At 38.1% G+C, this 19,778-nt stretch overlaps 1 protein-coding gene across 1 annotated transcript; it reads left to right on the forward strand.

The window, feature by feature from the left end:
• Positions 1-457: 457 nt before the first annotated feature.
• LOC146316579 (anoctamin-9) lies at positions 458-18,448 on the forward strand. The gene is made up of 25 exons (XM_084735115.1): positions 458-516; positions 623-740; positions 4,128-4,202; positions 4,311-4,433; positions 4,544-4,680; positions 4,913-4,962; positions 5,046-5,104; positions 6,571-6,650; positions 8,133-8,267; positions 8,355-8,448; positions 8,539-8,599; positions 10,432-10,514; positions 10,630-10,734; positions 10,950-11,114; positions 11,196-11,232; positions 13,971-14,082; positions 14,620-14,677; positions 14,789-14,886; positions 14,980-15,176; positions 15,265-15,417; positions 15,531-15,678; positions 16,082-16,192; positions 16,760-16,853; positions 17,063-17,175; positions 18,254-18,448. The coding sequence occupies exons 2-25, from the start codon at positions 720-722 to the stop codon at positions 18,267-18,269; spliced, it is 2,325 nt and encodes a 774-aa protein (XP_084591241.1). The 5' UTR covers positions 458-516; positions 623-719; the 3' UTR covers positions 18,270-18,448.
• Positions 18,449-19,778: the final 1,330 nt, after the last annotated feature.

The following is a 19,778-nucleotide window of genomic DNA, read 5'->3' on the forward strand; positions in this document are numbered from 1 at the left end:
TTATTTTCTTCATTTGTTTATTTTCATGTTGGTGCTCTCACTCAGTACTTAATAGCTCATTCTGCTGTGAATTATAATAGACTTGCTCAGCCTTTCCATTAGGGACCTCGAGATGCTTTCAAATTGTAATTTTCATGACTCAAAGTGTTGATTTTTTTTTTTTTTTCAACAAATGTCACAGTCAGTACTGAGTGCTCTTTGATGTGTAGGATGATTCAGTCACAGCCAAATCAGTCCTTAGTGTTTAAATTCACTGTGTTTGCTGCCATCTAGCGGTGGATGGATGCTATTATGCACTACTAATGAGGAGGAGGCAACAATAATATGCCATTCCATTGCACCTGACAGCCACATCGAGATATTCTCTGTTTGTCAGCAGCTCCTGAATGAACCACAGAGGAGTAGACACTGTTGGTTTGTTTCTTTGACGACTTCATCGTTGAACTGACTGACCTGAAAGAGAGAAAAAAAAGGCGGAGGCTTTAAAGATAAATGCTGTGACACCACCAGCAACAGGTAGAGTCGCTTTTTTTGACATTCCTAGTAATACAACAACACGTTTGTTCCTGGAGGAAGTACGGAAGTAGTTTGCTCTCTGTTCAAAAGCGTGTCATTTTTACAGTCGGACTGATCGCTGAGGCTTCGGGATCCTTGGATGGGAGACTGAGGCTTTTATTTTTTTTAATCGCATCTGCATTCAGCACCTGCTCTCATCAATCATGCCCGTCCACAAGAGACAGGTAGGTCACCTTCCTCATACATACTAATACAGAGACTATCGATACATAATGGAGCTCCTACTTCAAGCTTGTGTTGTGTTGCCATCGGCCTGCTGCTGTCTGTGACATGACTGCCAATCCTTCACTTGACAGACTAAATAACAGAAGCTCATTTTAGTGCTGTGAAAGACCCACCCTGACACATAAACACTGCATACTATTTCAGTTTAAGCCATAGATACTACATCAAGGCCATGCAAGGGTTTATTAAATAATAATTTGTAGGGATGCACAATATGGATTTTTTTTTTTCAGCCGATACAGACAGCTGATAATTTTCTGCTTCTCATGGCCGATACCAATAAGATAAGCAATAATTTCACATTTTTGTACTTTAAAAAGTTTATATGACCTGTAGTTTGTGCTCACCTGAAGGTGAGAAAGACTGAGATGTAGTGAGTAAAGATGGATAATTTGATATCCAAACAGCTGTGACTGAAACAAACCTAAGTGACATCACTATGACAACAAAAACAAAGAGCAGTTCTGACTCTTAAAATCCAAATTCTTTTTTTTTTTTCCCAGTAAGGTACATAATTTGTCAAATCAAATAATATTACAGCTGAGATTTAATACGCTGTTTCCTATATAGAGCAATACAGCTGTGATATACAATATTGACTAACAATTAATCAATATTTATCAAGTAATTTGTGCTGGAAATACCAAAAAGAAAGACGTTTCTAAATGGTCCAACCCAATAAAAGTAGGGATGCACGATATGGATCGATTTCTTTAGCCGATACTGATAACCAATAATTACCTGCTTCTTAGGGCTGATATCAATTAGATAACCAATGATTTTACATTTTTGTATTTTCAGAAGACGTTTATATAACCTGTAGTTTATGCACAACTGTTCATAAAAAATCTTATAGACAAATATATATATATATCTTTTGGGAAGAATTTTTCCTAAGAATTCAAATTAAATGCTTTAAAATAATCCGTCAGATCAGATGTTATTAAAGCAGATATTTATCAGGTAATATACACTAATGCTGATATATACCAATATAGCTGTGACAGGCAGTATCAGCCCTTATATTTATAATGCATCCCTTGTAATTTGTTTTAAAGACACACATTTCTACGCTGCATATGGTCCATGAAAGTCCTTCAAATTTTAGTAGTTTGGTATGCACTTTAAATATCGGGGCAGATAAATTATCCCCTAATTTTGGTCTGACTAGTTATATTACTCAATATCAGTATCTCATTTGACCAATTTTCAAACCATTTTATTTGATATCTTAGGCAAGCTCTATAGAAGCATTTGAAGAGTCAGAACTTTTCTTTTTGTCGTGGTGTCCATAAGTTGATTTGTGTCCCCCTTCTTAGTTAAATGACCAAAATGCGTCCCCCTTGTAAACCTGCCCCTGGTCAGAGCCGTGGAATATTAAATCATCCAGCTGTGCTCACTATCTGAGCCTTTCTTATCCTCAGCTGTGCGTAAACTGCACGTTAAATGAACTATTTTTAAAATACAAAAATCAGTTATCGGTATTGGCCATGAGAAGCGGGTAATCATCAGTTATCAATATTGGCTGAAAAAGATCCATATTGTACATCTCTAGTATCTCTGTGGGGACAAAATCATCATCATCACCTCAGTTATGTCTGTTTGGTTACACGACACAAATATCCTGGAATTCAAATGATGAATTTTGTGTTGTCATGGTAGACATCGTAACAGCTGTCAGGACATGCTTAGAAAGTGGAAAACCCCTAAAATCTGAGAAGAAGATTTGGTAAACCCAGTGACAAAGACAGTTTCATAATGAGCACTTGCTCAATAAGATGGATGCTAGAAATAGTCCTATGTGGGACATTTTTGGAAACATACCACACTTGACTGACAGGTTTTCTTAACCATGGATGTTTTCTCACTCTTTCCCTTTAGTCTCCTTTTATTTTCTTTTACCTGTACCAAAAAACTGATAATGATAGTTAAAAACTTGCATTACAAATGCAAGGAAAAATGCTTTAATCTACATCAGGACTGAATGGGATGTGTATACTTGTACTGGTGTCACCACGTTCAGATTGTGTTTGTTGGTCTGCCACACCTTCTGCACTTTGGCCCCCATATAAGCTGTCTGTTCGCAGACTGTCCTGTAAGTGAATAGCATGGATTGGCATGACGGTGAGAGCACCTCTGCATGCCATGCTGTTCAGTCAGGTTAGATTAACCCTCACAGTCCTCCACAGTGAGTCAGGATCGGCACAGGTTTCTCTCAGCACAGTGGCATTCGCTGACACACCCCCACACGTCACAGTTTGACAGCATTCTTTTGTAGATGACAACCTTTCTGCTGATTTTCTCAAGCTTACTATATCACATCAGTGGACGGATGAGAACAAAATATCCCTGAGAGTAAAACCATTAGACCTTTTAAAAAACTAAATCACTCTTAAAGGGACAGTCCATCCCAAAATCTTCCAAAGGTTGCTGAGTTTTGGAGATAGTAGGCGTAGAGATGCCTGTCTTCTCTTGATATATAGTATATAATGGAACTAAATTAGATGGCACTTGCCTTGTGGTGCTCAAAGCACTAGAAAATACGTCTGAAAAACTCAACAGCAGTGTCTCTTTCTAGAAATCATGACCCAGTTACTCAAGATAATCCACAGACTGAATGACAGCTCTGCCATTTATATTTACTTGCCGCTTTGTCACAAACATGAGCCTTACATCCATGAGTAGATGTGTCTTCCTGCACAGTGTTACAGTTATTTATTTTATCTTGAGTAACGAGGTCGTAGTGATGCGCAGATGGGCGCTTAGTTCATCCGAAGCTGCATATACATACAAATCATTCACCCACCACCCACGAAAAAAAACATTATTTTCTCCAGTTTAGAGACCCACGCCTCTACCAGTCCCTGTAGACTATATTACCTTTTAAATTATGTCAAGCAGTATCAGCTTTCCAGGTAATTTCTTTATTGTGTGTTGTATTAATGTCTGATTGTTTTCTTTTACTGCAGTAATATCACTGCAGTAAATAGCATCAAACTAAGAACAGTAATTAAAAACCTGACAGGACAGAAGAAACTCTCCAGAGTAAAGAGAACTGAATAAATAAGTTCTGCTCTGCTGTGCCTCATGCAAAAATGTGCACACAGTATCCTTGTTACTGTGGTGAAACACTATTTCCCACCTGTGACCCATCTGCTATTAACCAGAATGTTAATTTTTATGACCCAGCTAGAGGAAAAAAATGAGGAAAATTATATATTTTTAATGTCGGGATGAACTGTCTCTTAAATGATATGTGACTTTGCGATGATTGTGTGGATGACTTCTCCTTGACTGACAGTATTTGTCAATATTTTGTTGTTTAGCCCAGTATTGAACTACTGGAGTTAATGGGAGTGGTGAGAGAGAACGGCAATGAACAGACATCACTGCCACCTGTGGTAAGAATTTAATCTTTTCACACTAACTAGTCCTGTCGACCTGAAATCACGGATCAAGATTAATCAATGTGCTGTAATGTGTGAAAGTCTGATCTTTTTGTCACGCAGCACACTCCACTATCGTACGACTACGTCCTGGTTGCCAAAACGATTGAAAACCAGGAGAGAGAGGCTTACAAGAAACAAACTGAATACATCGAAGAACTGAAAAAAAAGAACATTAAAGTCACAGTAAGTGTAACTAATCAGCGATTTATCTTTGCTCTTTCTTTTCTTCAACAGACTTGATTTGTATAGGTCATGATTCATCTATTTACCTCGTCTTTACCTACTTGTCTTAGAAAATTATAGATGATGATCTTGTCTTCTACGGGATTCAAGCACCGAAAGAAATTTTTGAGAAGTACAGATATCTGCTCAAAGTGTCTGATGCTTGCAACTGGAGCTCGGATCAGAACGTCGTACCACTCAGCACCAGGTAAAACCTGTTGCCATAGCTGTTTTTGACATTTTAAACAATCATGGATGCTATTTGAAGAATATGTGCTCCTTATAAAGTTGTTTATGGTGCCATATTGCTATGAAATAGTAGGGTAAACACAGGTGTTATTCATTAATTAATAATGATACTAATTAAGGTCCTGTTAGATCCTGTTAGAAGTCTCTTGCTGCAAGTTCAGCCTCATGAGTGATACTTGTTCTTGTTTCAGGATAAGGATTGTCCACTTCATCTTGAATCACACACCTATCCATTCAGGAGGTGAGAAGGACTTAGTGTATTTACAATCAGGTAACCAGACACCTAACCTGAACCTTACTCTTCTTATCCGTTGTTCTTCCCAGAGAGTTTGCGGGATCTTATGAAGACGAAGGTTTTTGAAGCAAGGTTCTGCTTACATGAGGTAAAAATCCACATACAGTGTGTCTTTTCTACAGTAGCTATGATTTATCACAGCTTGCAATATTGTTACCATATCTGGTCTGATAATTGTGTTATTGCCAGGATTTTAAAGAGGTTTTTTTGGGGGGAGGCGGGATCTTTAGGGGGATGTAGCAGGTCAGAAGTTACGCCACATAGAAGTGGTATACATCATTTGAAAGCTGGGGCATTATGATGGTGAAGTATATGATGGTCAGTGTCATACTCAGTCTCATAAGCTGCTTGGTTATCAAGAATTATTTCTCTGTAAGAATTGCACTTTTTGGCGATTAGATGGCGAGCACTTCTGCTCTGGATATTTGTCAGAGACCGCCTTATTGTCAGTATACCTAGGTAAGGCATAAATCCTCTGGATGTCCCAGGTGTCTAGTTCGTCGTTTTTCAAATAGAGCAGGTCTGTACTCTTTATAAACCCAATTGTTCCCATCAAGAGCAAGCACTCAAATACTAGTTTTCGAAAACTAGTGGCATAGTTTTTGCTTCAAACTGCATAGTATAAGAATAAAGTGGGCACGTCTGCAAATTGAAGACTTATGAGCACTCATACAGCCCATTTTCAGCCAGATATCTCAGCTGAGAGGTCAAGAGAACCCTTTGAAAATGGAAGTGCCAGTTTTTCCCTCACCAAAATGATCCCAACTTTGGAGCATTGTTTAGCCTCCTTCCTGAGAAGTTAGCATGACGATGGCTGATAACAATGGATACTACAGGTAATTTCCTTTCACATGATACCATAAAACTGTAAAACTGAGACACTTACAGCCTCTTAAAGACAGTAACGTTGGCTGCGGATGTGGGCGTCCTGACAGAGTTGAAGAGGTTAAAGATTGTATGAATGAATGTGAATGTATAACTGTAAACAGGATCCACACATCCTCATGCCTTAGATAGATAGTGACACTATTATCTACTGCAAACATCTCTGATAATGTGTTTTGCTTTCTTTAAGAGCTTCTAAAATTATGAGGTGAATCTTGGCAGTGGACTTACAAAACAAGAGATTCCTGCCAAAAAAGTATTTGTTCGCAGAGACGTTTCACGAGTCATATTAATGCAGTGAGTCATGCAGTGCTGGGAGTAAGTGGGCATGTGTGAGCATACATTGATACATAATGTGTTTGCACATACAGTAAGTGTTTGAATGTGTGTTCTGTGTTCAGCATGGGAGGTGAAGCCGATTCCACAAAATTAAATGTCCTGGAAATTAATATGTGAATTACATTTTCCAAGCTTTTTTGAAATATGAGGCAGCATTCATTTTTGATGTATTTAATTGCAGATGTTAGATAGTAAAATTAGTTAAGATTTCCAGTAGATTATGTTTTTACATTGTAAGCTTCTGTTTTCAGTTCAGATGCATGCTGTGTTAAGCAATATGTACGAAGATCTTCTTCATCTTGGTGTTTTTTTTTCTGCTTCTGCCTTCAGAAAAAGAAGCAGAGAGAGCTGAAGGAGAGCTGGGCACGATGGACAGCCTGTCTCCAAGGGCAACCCATAACTGCTGTCAGGTTTGGACTGCAACACAACAAGCCTATTCATTACTCTGCTCTTTACAGTCGCACTTATTGCAGCATTATTGTTTTCCATGTCATCCTACTGTGAAGTAGGTTCAAGTATTAACACGACAACAGCAATCAAGTCAGCCCCCACGCATCATGCAGGCGTTGTGTGGAATCGTTACTTAAAATGATTAACAGCACTTAATGCTGGTGCACGTGTCGCCTTTGTCTTTAGATTCACAATGCAAAAATGCATCATGCTTCCCATTTTAAGTAAGAAGACAACTGGATATGTGTAAGCTCTGTGTCAGTATGTTAGCTGTGAGATAAAATTTCAGCCTTTTATTATGGCGCCCACATTAAGCATTAAGATACTCTGTACATCATCACTGTACGTCTTGTCAAAATCAAGCACTTGTTTTCATTCTAAGTGTACTCATTTTAAATAACCGGAGGCTAAAACAGTAATTCTCAGGTTGGGGGCTTGGACACCCAAGGGGTCCACAAGATTATTTCCATGTTTTGCCAGATGGTTGTGGAGAATAAAATAAAATGGTGTTTGCAAGCAGCACAAAAAGTAACATTTGCTTTTGCAAACTTAACAAATTACTCAGTCTAGTAAGAATGATGGGAAATTAGATCCATAACTAACTAGTGATTTAATTGCCTTAAAATAAATCTCATTGGAGAACCCCGACTTTCTGCAACATGGATTTTTTTGTGGGGGTCGCAAACACCAACCTGATTATTATTATTATAATGATATAAAGATATAAAGCATGAATTAATCAGTCTTACAGCCCGAGGGAAGAAGCAGTAGTCTGATGGTACGGCAGCAGATACTTCTGTGTCTCTTGTCAGACAGCAGCAGGGTGTAGGTGTTGTCTTCTAGTATCCTTCTGGGCTCCACGCAGTTATCTTCTCCCCCAGATAGCACTGATGCTTAGTAGATGGGTACCAGTGGTGTTCTGAGCCATTTTAATGACCAGCTGTAGAGTTTTTCTGTCCTGGGTCGTGCACATCCCATCCCAGTTTGTGATCTTTCCAGGCAGGATGCTTTCAGTTGCTCCTCTGTAGAAGTTGACAAGAGCATGGCTCAGGAATTTTTCCTTCTTAAGCTTGGTTTTGCTGACGTTGAGCCGTAGGTTGTTTTCTGTGCAGCGCTCTTCAAATTCTCATTGTTGTTTGAAATCCTGCCCAATGATGGTGGTGTCATCTGCCAACTTCACCATAGAGTTTTCTCAATTTCGGCGGCTGCAGTCGTGTGTGTACAGCATGAACAGGAGTGGACAGGATACTCTATTTGAATACAGTGCTACAAGTATAATGTATAAGATTTGTGTAAAATTGGTTGTAAAAATCATTCTATCTTCATATACAAACTGCATAAACTGCAAATGAGTATTAAATATATAGCACAGGTAAGTGCTAATGTGTTTTGTCATTTTCTCCCTCTGTGTGTCTGTCTTAATGTGGTTGTCCTCATATCAGGAACTACTTTGGGGAGAAAGTGGCCTTGTACTATCTGTGGCTGGGCTGGTACACATATCTGCTCATCCCTCCCGCTCTTATAGGGGTCATAGTCTTCCTTTATGGTCTTGCCTTCTTCAACACCTCACCCCTAATGTAAGTTTCTGCACAACTCCACTTAATCTACATCATAACAGAACATTTACACTGCAAATAAATGAAGTGATTATTGTGTTGTTGTAGAAAGGAGGTTTGTGAGGCCGACACAGTCATGTGTCCACTTTGTGACAAGAAATGCAACGTGTGGCAGCTCTCAGACACCTGCACATATGCCAAGGTAAAGTAGGCTACATTGCTGCATCTACAGTAAACAGTTAAGTGATGTATTGGTCTGTTTGTTCTCACTGCTGGTCCTGTCTGCCTACAGGTGAGCCTGCTGTTCGATAATAATGGCACAGTGCTCTTTGCAATGTTCATGGCAGTGTGGGGTGAGTTCTGTGTATCTATAATAATAAGTATAAGAATAAGAATAAGAATAAGAATATGTGTTTACCTGTGTTCTTTAACACAAAGCCTCATAAAGAGAGGTAGAATGCTATAATAAAATAAAGATCAACTAAAAATAATAGACAAAAGATGAGAATATAATACATCTTAACATGAACATGGACCAGAAACACTGAATGCTATTGAAAGATCAAGAATAAAACCCACTAGATAATAATATGACATGGTTATTGTTGTATTGATGAGAATAATCGTGTATTTTCAATAATCAGATCCCCGTTTAAGTTAGATTCATGGGATTTATCACATTTATATTTACTGTAGATTGCTTCATAGCCTCTAAAGCCCATGCAATAGGCGTCTTTAATACACACATAAAAAACAAATGAAAAAATAAATGAAAATCAGGGGGCAGAATTCCTCTCCAATACTGTTGTTTCTGCGCCCAGATATTTTTGGCTATACAGGACAATTTGCACAAACAAGTCTTTTATCTGCCTTAAATTAATTTTATTTATTGGATATATTTTATGATCGTTGAGCCATGATGCCACATCACTGAGAGAACCTACTCATCCTGGCTACTCTCATCTCTATCAGCCTGGGCCATCTGGCCACGGGGGTGGTCACGCAGTCATCTATAATAATATAGATATAAGCACTTATATTACTTGTACTTTCACTGCCTTATTCAGCTTTTGTACTTTTAATACCTCAAAATTTTTGCTAATTTTGTTAGTCAAACCTCTTCTCGTATCGAATTCATGGATATTGTGGAATATAAGGACACAGGCAAGATGAGAATTTACATGAGTGATGTTTATGAGCACAGCTGAGGGAAGAGTGCAGCTAACAAGAACAGTAACTGAGGTCTTCAAATAAAAAAGTGCTTACATGAGGATATTAGAGGAAGTGAGTATGGAGGAAGGGCGAAGAAAGAGAAAGAAAGAATGCCTCGAGGGCAGAAAAGTGGAACAGTGACATTGCAGGGCAATGCGCCTGCTGAATGGAAGTCCCCTTATGATAAAAACACTAGCAATTCACAGTATTTTTGCTCTAATAATCTGAAAAACAGTCATCAAAGGCTCACATGATGCAGTTTACCGTCAGAGAAGCAATTAAAAGTAACACGGATGGATAATTTCCCCAGTTTTCCACTGCAAACGTCATTTTTCCTGATTTCTGTTTTTAACTTAGGCTTTTACACACTGAACTATATCCTATAATTATATAAACTATACTATAGTTGTTTTACTTCCCTTTCTAAGTGAATGTCTAACTGTTCAGCATGGTCATTTTTGTGATTGGCCCTGTGTCAGTATATTATATCCAAAAGTAAATATGTGGGTTATGTGGCAAAATAAAAAAGTTTTTCACGGGATGTTAAAGGGTGGGTCTATTTTGTTTGGTTTTTTCAGATTTTTTAATATAGTAGTTGTAGCTTCCCAGTAGTGTTCCCTCTGTATTCAAATCCAAACATTAAAAACTTTCCCGAGTAACCTGACGCAGTTTTTCTGCCCGATGACGCTGCTACAAATAAACCTTTTAGGTTGACGGAGGCAAACTATTATTTATAGGTACAATCAGTAGGATTTGTCCTAGCTGTTCTTAAATGCACCAGAGGGATAGCTGATTGTTGAGTGTCATTCCCAGGATGATGAATAAGGAGATTATACTTAACTACCTGTTTTACCTTTAAACCTTAATTGGAGACATGTCTGTTTTTTCATACCTTTAGTGAATAATTAATTCAGAACTGCTGTTTTTGTTCAAGTAAACTTTATGAACTCATATAAATCCCTGGTCTTCACAGCAACACTGTTCTTGGAGTTCTGGAAGAGACACAGAGCTTCCTATGTGTGCGAATGGAAAGTGTCTGATTGGTGTGAAGAGGAGGTACAGTCAGTTTTAAACATGATTTTTCTCTATTACCTTTCAGTAACATCAGTTCAGTGCACGTTGCATTTCATGGCTGTGTCTTTTTTTTTTTATTAATTCTGTTAAACTGTAGGAGGAACTGATCCTGGAAATTGTGAACAACGCCAACTGTGAACCAAAACAATATAAGCACTCCTATCTGCGCAGCACTCTGGTTTTGATCTGTGTCACAGCTATGGTGCGTGAAAATTCAAAGCTATATACACCATATGCACTTTTTGTTTGGAAAGATATATGGATGATTGCACAGGAAATACTGTATATAGCCTTGTCAAATGGATAATTGCAAGCAGGACATAAGTACAATTTAGAATTAAGTGCTGCAATAAGATGGAGTTAATGGAGGCCATTAAAAGTAAATTGACATAAATGAGTGTTTTTGTGTTTCCACAGATTTTGGTGATCATTGGCCTGACACATGCCTTGGTGGTGTTCAGGGTGATTGCTGCAGTGCTCTTGGCCGACGGGGAGTGGGAGTTCCTGAGCAATAACTCCAACAGCGGAGCAATGATGCTGGGGGCCGTCCTCCATTACATCATCATCACTATCATGACACGGGTAGGCCTCTAAATCTGCGTCTCTATTTTTTATTTTTTAGTAGAATCCTCTGTGAATCTGAGCATGTCTTTGTCTTTGCAGATCAACAGGATTGTAGCCATGAAGATCTGTGAAATAGGTACGTTTACTGTAGCTATTGTTGCTATGTTTTGTAGCTTTAACACTTATATCCCATTCATGTTTCCAGGCAGAATTACACCCTAACTTTAAAACACACAAAAAATATAATTCAGGGTTGGAAAATGTTAAATGAGCGGTCAGTCGAAAAGTCAATAGCAGTTAGTGTGGTTGGCAGCGAGGAAAGACAAACAAATCCAGGGGGCCTGAAGCAGGAAGGCAGGTAATCAGGCAGAAAGCTGGTCAGACACACAGATAACAGAAAGATAACTGGAAGCAGGTTCAGGCAATAAAGTTGTGTCTGGAACACTAAAGCTGTTCTCTACGTTGTGGCCGAAATCCAGTGTCCACTCCGACTCACATACTTTTCTGCCATTTTTTTCTTTATTTTAAAGCTATAAAGTCTTAAGGCTGTCTCCCTTAGAAATAAGAGGGTGCTGAAGGGCTCTCTCATGGACTTTTTACACCAGTTCTGCACATTTTCTTAGGAGAATTACCCACAAATCAGCATTCTTATATTAAAAACAATGGTAGGGGAGACCTTAAATCTTGTTTTTTTGAACTACTAAGGACAAGTGTGCACACTACAGCAAGAGGTTTGTGAAGTTCTCCATCTACCCAGGTCCCCAGGTGTCCTTCGCTGTTGTGAAGGCCTTCAACTCCCTTCTGACCACCCACACCACCCTTGAGCACTCAAGGCCAGCTATGATATCTGCCATATAGCAGGAAGCACAGTGTCTTTTATTATATCAAAAAATAATCATGGTTGTTGAACAAACGCCACCATGTACACTGATTGTGGTGGACCTGTACAACCCCCAGAGGGTCATATAAATCTGAGGATTCACAAGAGAAATAAATTTTTTCTATTTTAATGTGAACTACTGGAGAGTTTTAGCTCCTCGGGTCTCTAATAACAACCCAAATGAAACAATCTGAAAAGGAAACACTGCACTTTGGACTGTGGATAACACAACAAAAAGTGACACTGGTTGCCAAACAGAGTTATTATAGTTTCATATTTTTCATTCATTTTTAGTTTTACCTCATTTTTAATTTTTGTTTTCAAGTTGAGTGGGTTTGCTTGTTTCACTACAGATTTTATTTATTTAAAAAATGTTTTAGTTGTTTCAGTATTTAAATTTGTAATGTCTTTTTCAGTTAACTAAAATGTTTTTTCACAATTAGTTTTAGTTGTAGCTATAATAACATTGATCACAAGTACAATTTTCTTCCATTTAAAGGGTCACAAGATGTGACAGAGCAGCCCACACATGCACATCCACTAAAATAATAAGTGATTAAGTCCAACATTTTAACACTAATTCTAATTGTTTACATTCTTAGAACCTTTGGGAAATGTCTCTTTTCTCACCCATAATGATTCATTATAACAGAGTTTGAGAGATCACAGAGGTCTGGTCTACTAAGTAGCTAATTATCTTCAATTTAGGACGAAACATTTATTTTATATACAGACTTTTGTGTAAATTGTGATAGATAATGTGCAAATCTAATATTGACAACCTCAGAGCAAACTAAGCCTCGGGGACCCCCTGGGATTTTGGACCGCAGGTTGGGAACCAACAATGCCGAGCACATCTGAGCCCCACTAATTTAATTTGGTTGAGGTGTATGGTATATTTTTGTCTTGGACTCATTAGTGAGTTAATAAACCTTTCTCACAACAGATATTTAGATATTTCTTGGCAGGAGAAGCGCAGGTGTAATTAATGAACGTTCTGTTTGTTTAAAGTGTCCCATGCTGGTGAGGCAGCGCACCTGTTATCAGGGAACTGGAACCGGCACACCTACACTCAACAGAAATGTAAACACAGTACTTTTGTTTTTGCTTCCATTTTTCATGAGTTGAAGATCTAAGACTTCTTCTATGCACACAAAAGCTTCATTTCTCTCAAATTTTGTTCACAATTTTTAAAAAAAAATCTGTGTTAGTGAGCACTTCTTCTCTGCCAAGGTAATCCATCCACCTTACAGGTATGGCATGTAGAGATGCTGATTGAACAGCATGCTCATCGGTGTGCCTTGGACTAGTCACAATAAAAGGCCACTCTAAAATTTGCCATCACAGATATCACAATTTTGGGGGGAGTGTGCAAGTGACATGCCGACTACAGGGATGTCCACCAGAGCTGTTCCCCCAGAAATAGCCATAGTTCATGTGCTAAATGTGTTTTTCAAGATAAAACTGCAGATTTTAGAGTGGCATAATATAATAGTCCAAGGCACACCAGGGCAGCAATCATGCTGTGTAATCAGCCTCTCGATATGCCACACCTGTTGGGTGGATGGATCATCGTGGCAGAGAAGAGGGAAATTGTAACACATTTGTGAACAAAATTTTAGAGAAATAAATGAAAAGTGTGCAGACACAAAGTCTTTACTTAAACTCATGAAACAACAACTCAAACAACACTATATTTTTGTTGAGTGTAATAAGGAAGCCACCATGATGAGGTTATTAATTACACCTGGGCTTTTCCTGCTATGACACGTTGATTTTCTGTGTAAAAACAGACTTTTGGGCCACTGTATTGTGCAAGCAAACATGAACTTAAATTTTTCTATATAATAAAATGTAAACAGAGGTAATAATAAAATAGATTTTTAATTTTAAATTCTCAGGTAGTATAGCGTCTCTCAAGTGTGTGAGATTGTGCTATCCACTGGCCAAATAGTGAACTGCATGAACGCTGACACGACTTCTGTCCTCACCAGAGAAAACCAGATCATTCGCTGCCACAGAGAAGAGTTTCACTGTCAAGATGTTCACCTTCCAGTTCTTCACCTATTTTTCCTCCCTCTTCTATGTGGCCTTTTTTCTCGGCAGGTAAGACCCAGTGGATTACACAACATCATTTTAACATGTCACCCTGCACTAGACTCACAGGGGCACTCTTTGCTGTATGTTTGAGATGTTCGTCTCTTCCAACACGCCTGATTCAAATGATCAGCTCATCATGAAGCCTCTGTAGCAGCCTTAATCCAACCTGTTTATTTGAATCAGGTGTGTTTGGAGCACAGAGACGTTGATTATTCTGCATTGATGTGGGGTCGAAATAATAGGAAAAACAATTTTCATACGAGTTGCCAAGTTTTTATCTGCTGACATCATATACACAGAAATATGGAGGAAGAAAGTAATTGGTTGATAACCTTTTATTAGTAGGATGCATGTTTTTTCCCCACATGCAACTTAAAAGCTCATGAACACACCAAAGCTGGGAAATAATGATTTTCCAACTAGGGAAGTGGGACCAATCTGAGGTGCATGTGAATGCACTATAAATGTCCAAAAAAAAATCATTGTCACCCAGTGCCCTAACCTGATGGAGCTGTGTATGTTTTGTTTTGTAACATATGACAGGATAAATGGCCATCCTGGTGGGTACGTCCGAATTGCAGGGAAATGGAGGCTAGAGGAGGTGAGTGACTCACTCATGTTTCTAATTGTCAATTTTTAAGTAAAAACTGCAGTTTTACCTTCAAATATTGCATCTGATTTCATTCCAAACATTTCACTCTCCACTGTGCAGTGTCATCCCAGTGGATGTCTCACAGATCTGTTCATCCAAATGGCGATCATAATGGTACTCAAGCAAACCATTAGCAATGTCTTTGAGTTCACTGGCCCGTAAGTATAAATCAGTTTGTGGTTATTTACTGTGCATGTGTGCTGTGTAATGCACTTTACTAACACTGGGTCTCCATCTCTGGTTTGTATCAGCTGGCTCGGCAGATGGTTGAAGAGAAGAAGAACCCAGAAGCTACAGAGGAAATGTGCCCACTGCTATCTGAAAGATGAATCAGAGTCCAAACTTGGAGCAGAGCTGTGTGATAACTGCAAGCTTCGAGACTGGCTCAGCAACTACCGTCTCAATGATGTGGACTCCTTCAGCCTGTTCAATGAGTTTCTGGAGATGGGTATGTACTCTGCTGAATGCAAGAGAGACACTACACCCTAGACAAATAATGGACTAGAGAATAATCTTCTTCCTCGCTCTCTCCTTAGTGATCCAGTTTAGCTTCACCACCATATTTGTGGCAGCGTTTCCTCTTGCTCCTCTGCTGGCACTCATTAATAACATCATTGAGATACGCTTGGACGCCATTAAAATGGTCACTCTGGAACGCAGACTGGTGCCCAAGAAAACCAACGATATTGGTGAGAGTGACATTAGAACTTAGAATTAATTTGTTCAAGGGATAGTTTGTTGTTGGTTTGTCCATGTAACTCTCCCTCGGCACTGTCCTCACATCAACGTTTCCTTTCTTCAGGTGTGTGGATCGACGTGTTGGAGGCCATTGGTGTCTTAGCTGTCATTGCGAACGGGTTGGTCATTGGCGTATCTTCAGACTTCATCCCTCGACTGGTTTACCGTTACCGCTACGGCCCGTGTGCCAATGGCACAGCAGCAGATGTGGAGTGAGGATGTGCTTTCTTGTAGACAGTTTTTAATGATCTGTCATGTAGAGCTATTGTAGTTTATTTTCATTCTAATTTCATTTTAATTTTTGTTTTCAATTTGGTCTAGTTTCATATAGTTTCTAGAGTGGGTTTGGTCGCTTCAGTTTAGCTTTGATTCTTTTTAAATACCTGGTTTTAGTTTGTTTTTTATTAGTTTAAGTATTAGTCTTAGATTTTTTATAATAATATGGGGATATTTGTCATGGTTTCACGTAGTTTTCTTTTTTCTTAAGTCCAATTTTTATTTTTATTTCAGTTAACTAAAATATTTTTTCACACCTAGTTTTAGTTTTCAGTTTAAGTTAACTATAATAACCGTGTGTGCAACACTCATTTTTAATTCAGTTCTTCTATTTTTCAGCTGTATGGTCGGCTACATCAACAACACTCTCTCCATCGCACGAATGGGAGACGAGAACTTTACAGCCAGTCAGATGGTCACTGCTAATGGCTTGAATGTCTCTTACTGCAGGTCTGATCTCTTTTAATTTGTATTTATCTTATAGAACTGAACATGTATTTCACTGGCACAATTCTGACATTCAGGTAGGGAGAAACCAAATTCAAAACATGTTATTTGAGTAACAGCAGAGTGGAAAGTACTCATACTGCTCACCACCAGTGTTAATAACTGTTCACTCACATGTTATGTCTCTTATGATCCTGGTTGTTAGAAAAGGCTGTGTTCATGTTCCAAAAAAATGAAAAGGCACTACATCTCAAATCTTCAAGTGAAAGAGGACAAAATAATCACATTTCACTCATTTATTTGGCTCACATCACAATGTGAGTTGAGTGAAATGTGAGTATTTTGTCCTCCTCAACTTGAAGACTTGAGATGTGCTGCCTTCTCAGGTTTTTGGAAAAGTATCCTGGGAGTGCAGCATTGTCATGAAGCGCAATATAAATAAAGTTTACACTCTTAAAAATGGTTGGCATTACTGCAGCTGGTACCAACAATCATTCACTGTGTGTGTTGACATTTAAAGAAAAACAGATAAGGGAGCTAACATCTGCTTCTCTCTGTTTTTCTTTGTAGCTATAAAGACTACAGGAGCAATGAGGACTACAGTTTTACCCCACAGTTCTGGTTAATTTTAGCTGTGCGCTTTGCATTTGTCATCCTGTTTGAGGTGAGCCTTAACCAACAACAAACCACTAACCATCTTTTCTTACGCTGAAGAGACACCCAGCTCTCGTCTATTTTAAAACTCACGATGTCACACAAACATTTCAGAATAGTGAGCCAGGCTATGACAGGATCGGGGTGTGTTAAATGAAACCAAACTTGCACAGGCAGAAAAGGAGATTAGATTCCTAACATTGTCCTCTCCGCTTGCAGCACGTTGTCGTCATATGCAAGTTCATTGCAGCCTGGTTTGTGCCGAGCGCTCCCATGCAGGTCAAGAATGACAGACTGTTTGATAAACTCAACAGACTAAAAGAAGAACTCAGGTGAGTCTCAAATAATATGTGGTTAGACAGGCGTGGCAACTAGTGGCAAAAAAAAAGAAAAGTACAATGTTGCTCATTCATTTGCAAACTGCTGTGCAACGACATAACATAGAATGTGGCTCCTGTGATTTTGTTTAAATACTGTAAAACAAAAACATAAGTTACAGTGGTTCTCAAAGTTGATATTGACCTTATTAGGAGGAATCGGATATCCGCCGTAACATGACCGTTGTACAGTAAATACAGTTTCAGTGTCATTATAATGTTTCTGCCACCAGGTACTTTCATTTAGTCACAGTGGATAGTCTCAGTAATTACTGTGCTGATTTATCAAGGTCATCAAACGTTATCAAGGTCATGTCCATATATCGCACAGTATTGTTCAGTGTGTTTACATTCACGTCTGTTTAGACAAGAATGTCACCAACATTTTTGGCAACATGTTGCCAGAAGGGTTTCCCTACTATTAAAAGACCTGGGCGCGGCGCCTAAGTGTTTTTTTTTCACAGCGTCTAAGCCAAATGAACAGAAAAAAACTATGCTGAACATGTTTTGCTGTCATTTCTTGTCATGCTACTTCTGACCTCCTGTTGTACAAATGGACTTAGCTGCACTCCACAGCTCTGGAATGAGAACACTTTGGGTTTATGCCAAATGAGAGAGACTTAAAAGTTTGTTGCTCTTTGAAAGGGTGCACTTACATTATTATGTATTGTATTGTTATTATATCAGTGACATATAATGGCTATAAAATAAAAATAATACTGTTTTCTCACAGTTGGGACAAAATAACTGTGATAAACAATATAAAAAGTCGTTAGTTAGGCCTGTTATTGTGACAGGCCTAATGGTCAATTATTAAATAATCAAATATAATCAAATAATTAATCAAAATTTTAACAGTCTTTATTGGCTAAATAATGACTTTGACAAATGCAGTTTGTAGCTCTAATTATGTGTTAATTATATGATTCACAACATTTTGAAATGTTTTTAATATACATTTTGTGCTGTGACCATTTCTACTGTCCTGGCACTGATGCTGCAGCTAATCAATCCTTTCTTTTATTTCTCGCAGTTCATTTGAAGTGTGACAACATTCAGACACTTTAATGTTGCACATTTTCCCCCTGAGGACGTGAACCCAGTGTTGCCTTGTGCATTAAAGTGTCCAGACTATCACAGTGTTGAGTCGAACTTCAAAGCCATCAATCATTTACCTGCAGAGTTCAGATGGAGGCCTCTCTTTTATTGTTTGCAGTCAAATGTTAAGTGCTGGAGTCTCATCTATCAAATGGACTTTGAAGACGGACTGATTTTCCTTGGACAGAAGAAGTGTACAGTAACTGATTTTACTGACATGAGATTATTCTTATTCTATTTTAAGAATGCACTGATAGCTTACTGTAGGATCTCTATATTTGTGAGATGTACGTGAGTGTTTTTATTGAAAGCCTAAACATAATTTATACTGCTGCTGCATATACAGTACTGATTGTGTGTTACGATGTTGCCTTATATTGGAAAAAAAAAGCGCTGCGATGAATGTTATTACTGCAGACAGAGTCTGATGCTGTCTTTTGTAAATCAAACTCAAGAATGTTTTGCATTATAATATTTTATATTGTTGAATAAAAGAGGAAACTTTTCATGTAATGTCTTTTAAATCTAAGTTTAGTCATTTACAACGTGTGTTGTAATTGACACTTTGAATGAGTAAAAACATTTTGTGCTGGTGTCCTATGCCTTTTTTGTCTAAACTACAGTATTTCAACACCAACAACAGCAATGATACATTTAATTTATACAGTCTTACCAAGTGTGTTACATGATTCTCCCAAGATTAAAACATTTCAAGAGTGGGGCAAATAAAATCGAGCAATTAAACTGACACAAAAATAAGTTAAAAATGGAATGTGAACTTTGTGGGCTACAGGAAATGGTGGAGTATATATTTTTATATAAGCAAGAGAGAGGAACAGTTAAAGGACTAGTGTGTAGGATTTAGTGGCATCTATTGCTGAGCTTGTAGGCTGCAAACAACTGCATGTATGTACTGCATGTAGATGAAATTACGGAGGCTGAAAAGGACCTGTACCCTCTATAGATACAAACAGCTCATTCGAAGATTATGAGATAAGATAAGATAAGATAAGATAAGATAAGATAAGATTATACACCGATAGATCCCTTTAAATCTTATACAGTGGACTTTTAAATCAGGCTATATATTTTAAGAAATCCCCCTGTTCTTCTCCTGGGCTCTTCCTTTTTAAATGCTATAATTAAATTAAATTAATTAATTAAATTAATTGATTAAATGCTATGTACTGTGTACCATGAAACAACTTATAAAGTTACAAAATTCACAAGTACAGAAAGACCTATGAAGAGCAGACAGTAAAAAAAATGCACATTATGAACATAATATAACATAGTTAACTAAAACTAAACTAAAATTCAGCATGAAAAAATAGCTTAGCTGAAATAAAACTAGACAACAGGGAATGTCTTTAGTTTTAGTCCTAAGTCAATTTCCTTCAACAAAACAGAAATTAAACTAAAACTGAACATTCTTGAACAATAAAAACTAAACTGAAATG

Source organism: Lutjanus erythropterus, chromosome 13 (genome assembly GCF_056507025.1).
Source record: "Lutjanus erythropterus isolate fLutEry1 chromosome 13, fLutEry1.hap2, whole genome shotgun sequence".
NCBI classification, from domain to species: Eukaryota; Metazoa; Chordata; class Actinopteri; order Lutjaniformes; family Lutjanidae; genus Lutjanus; species Lutjanus erythropterus.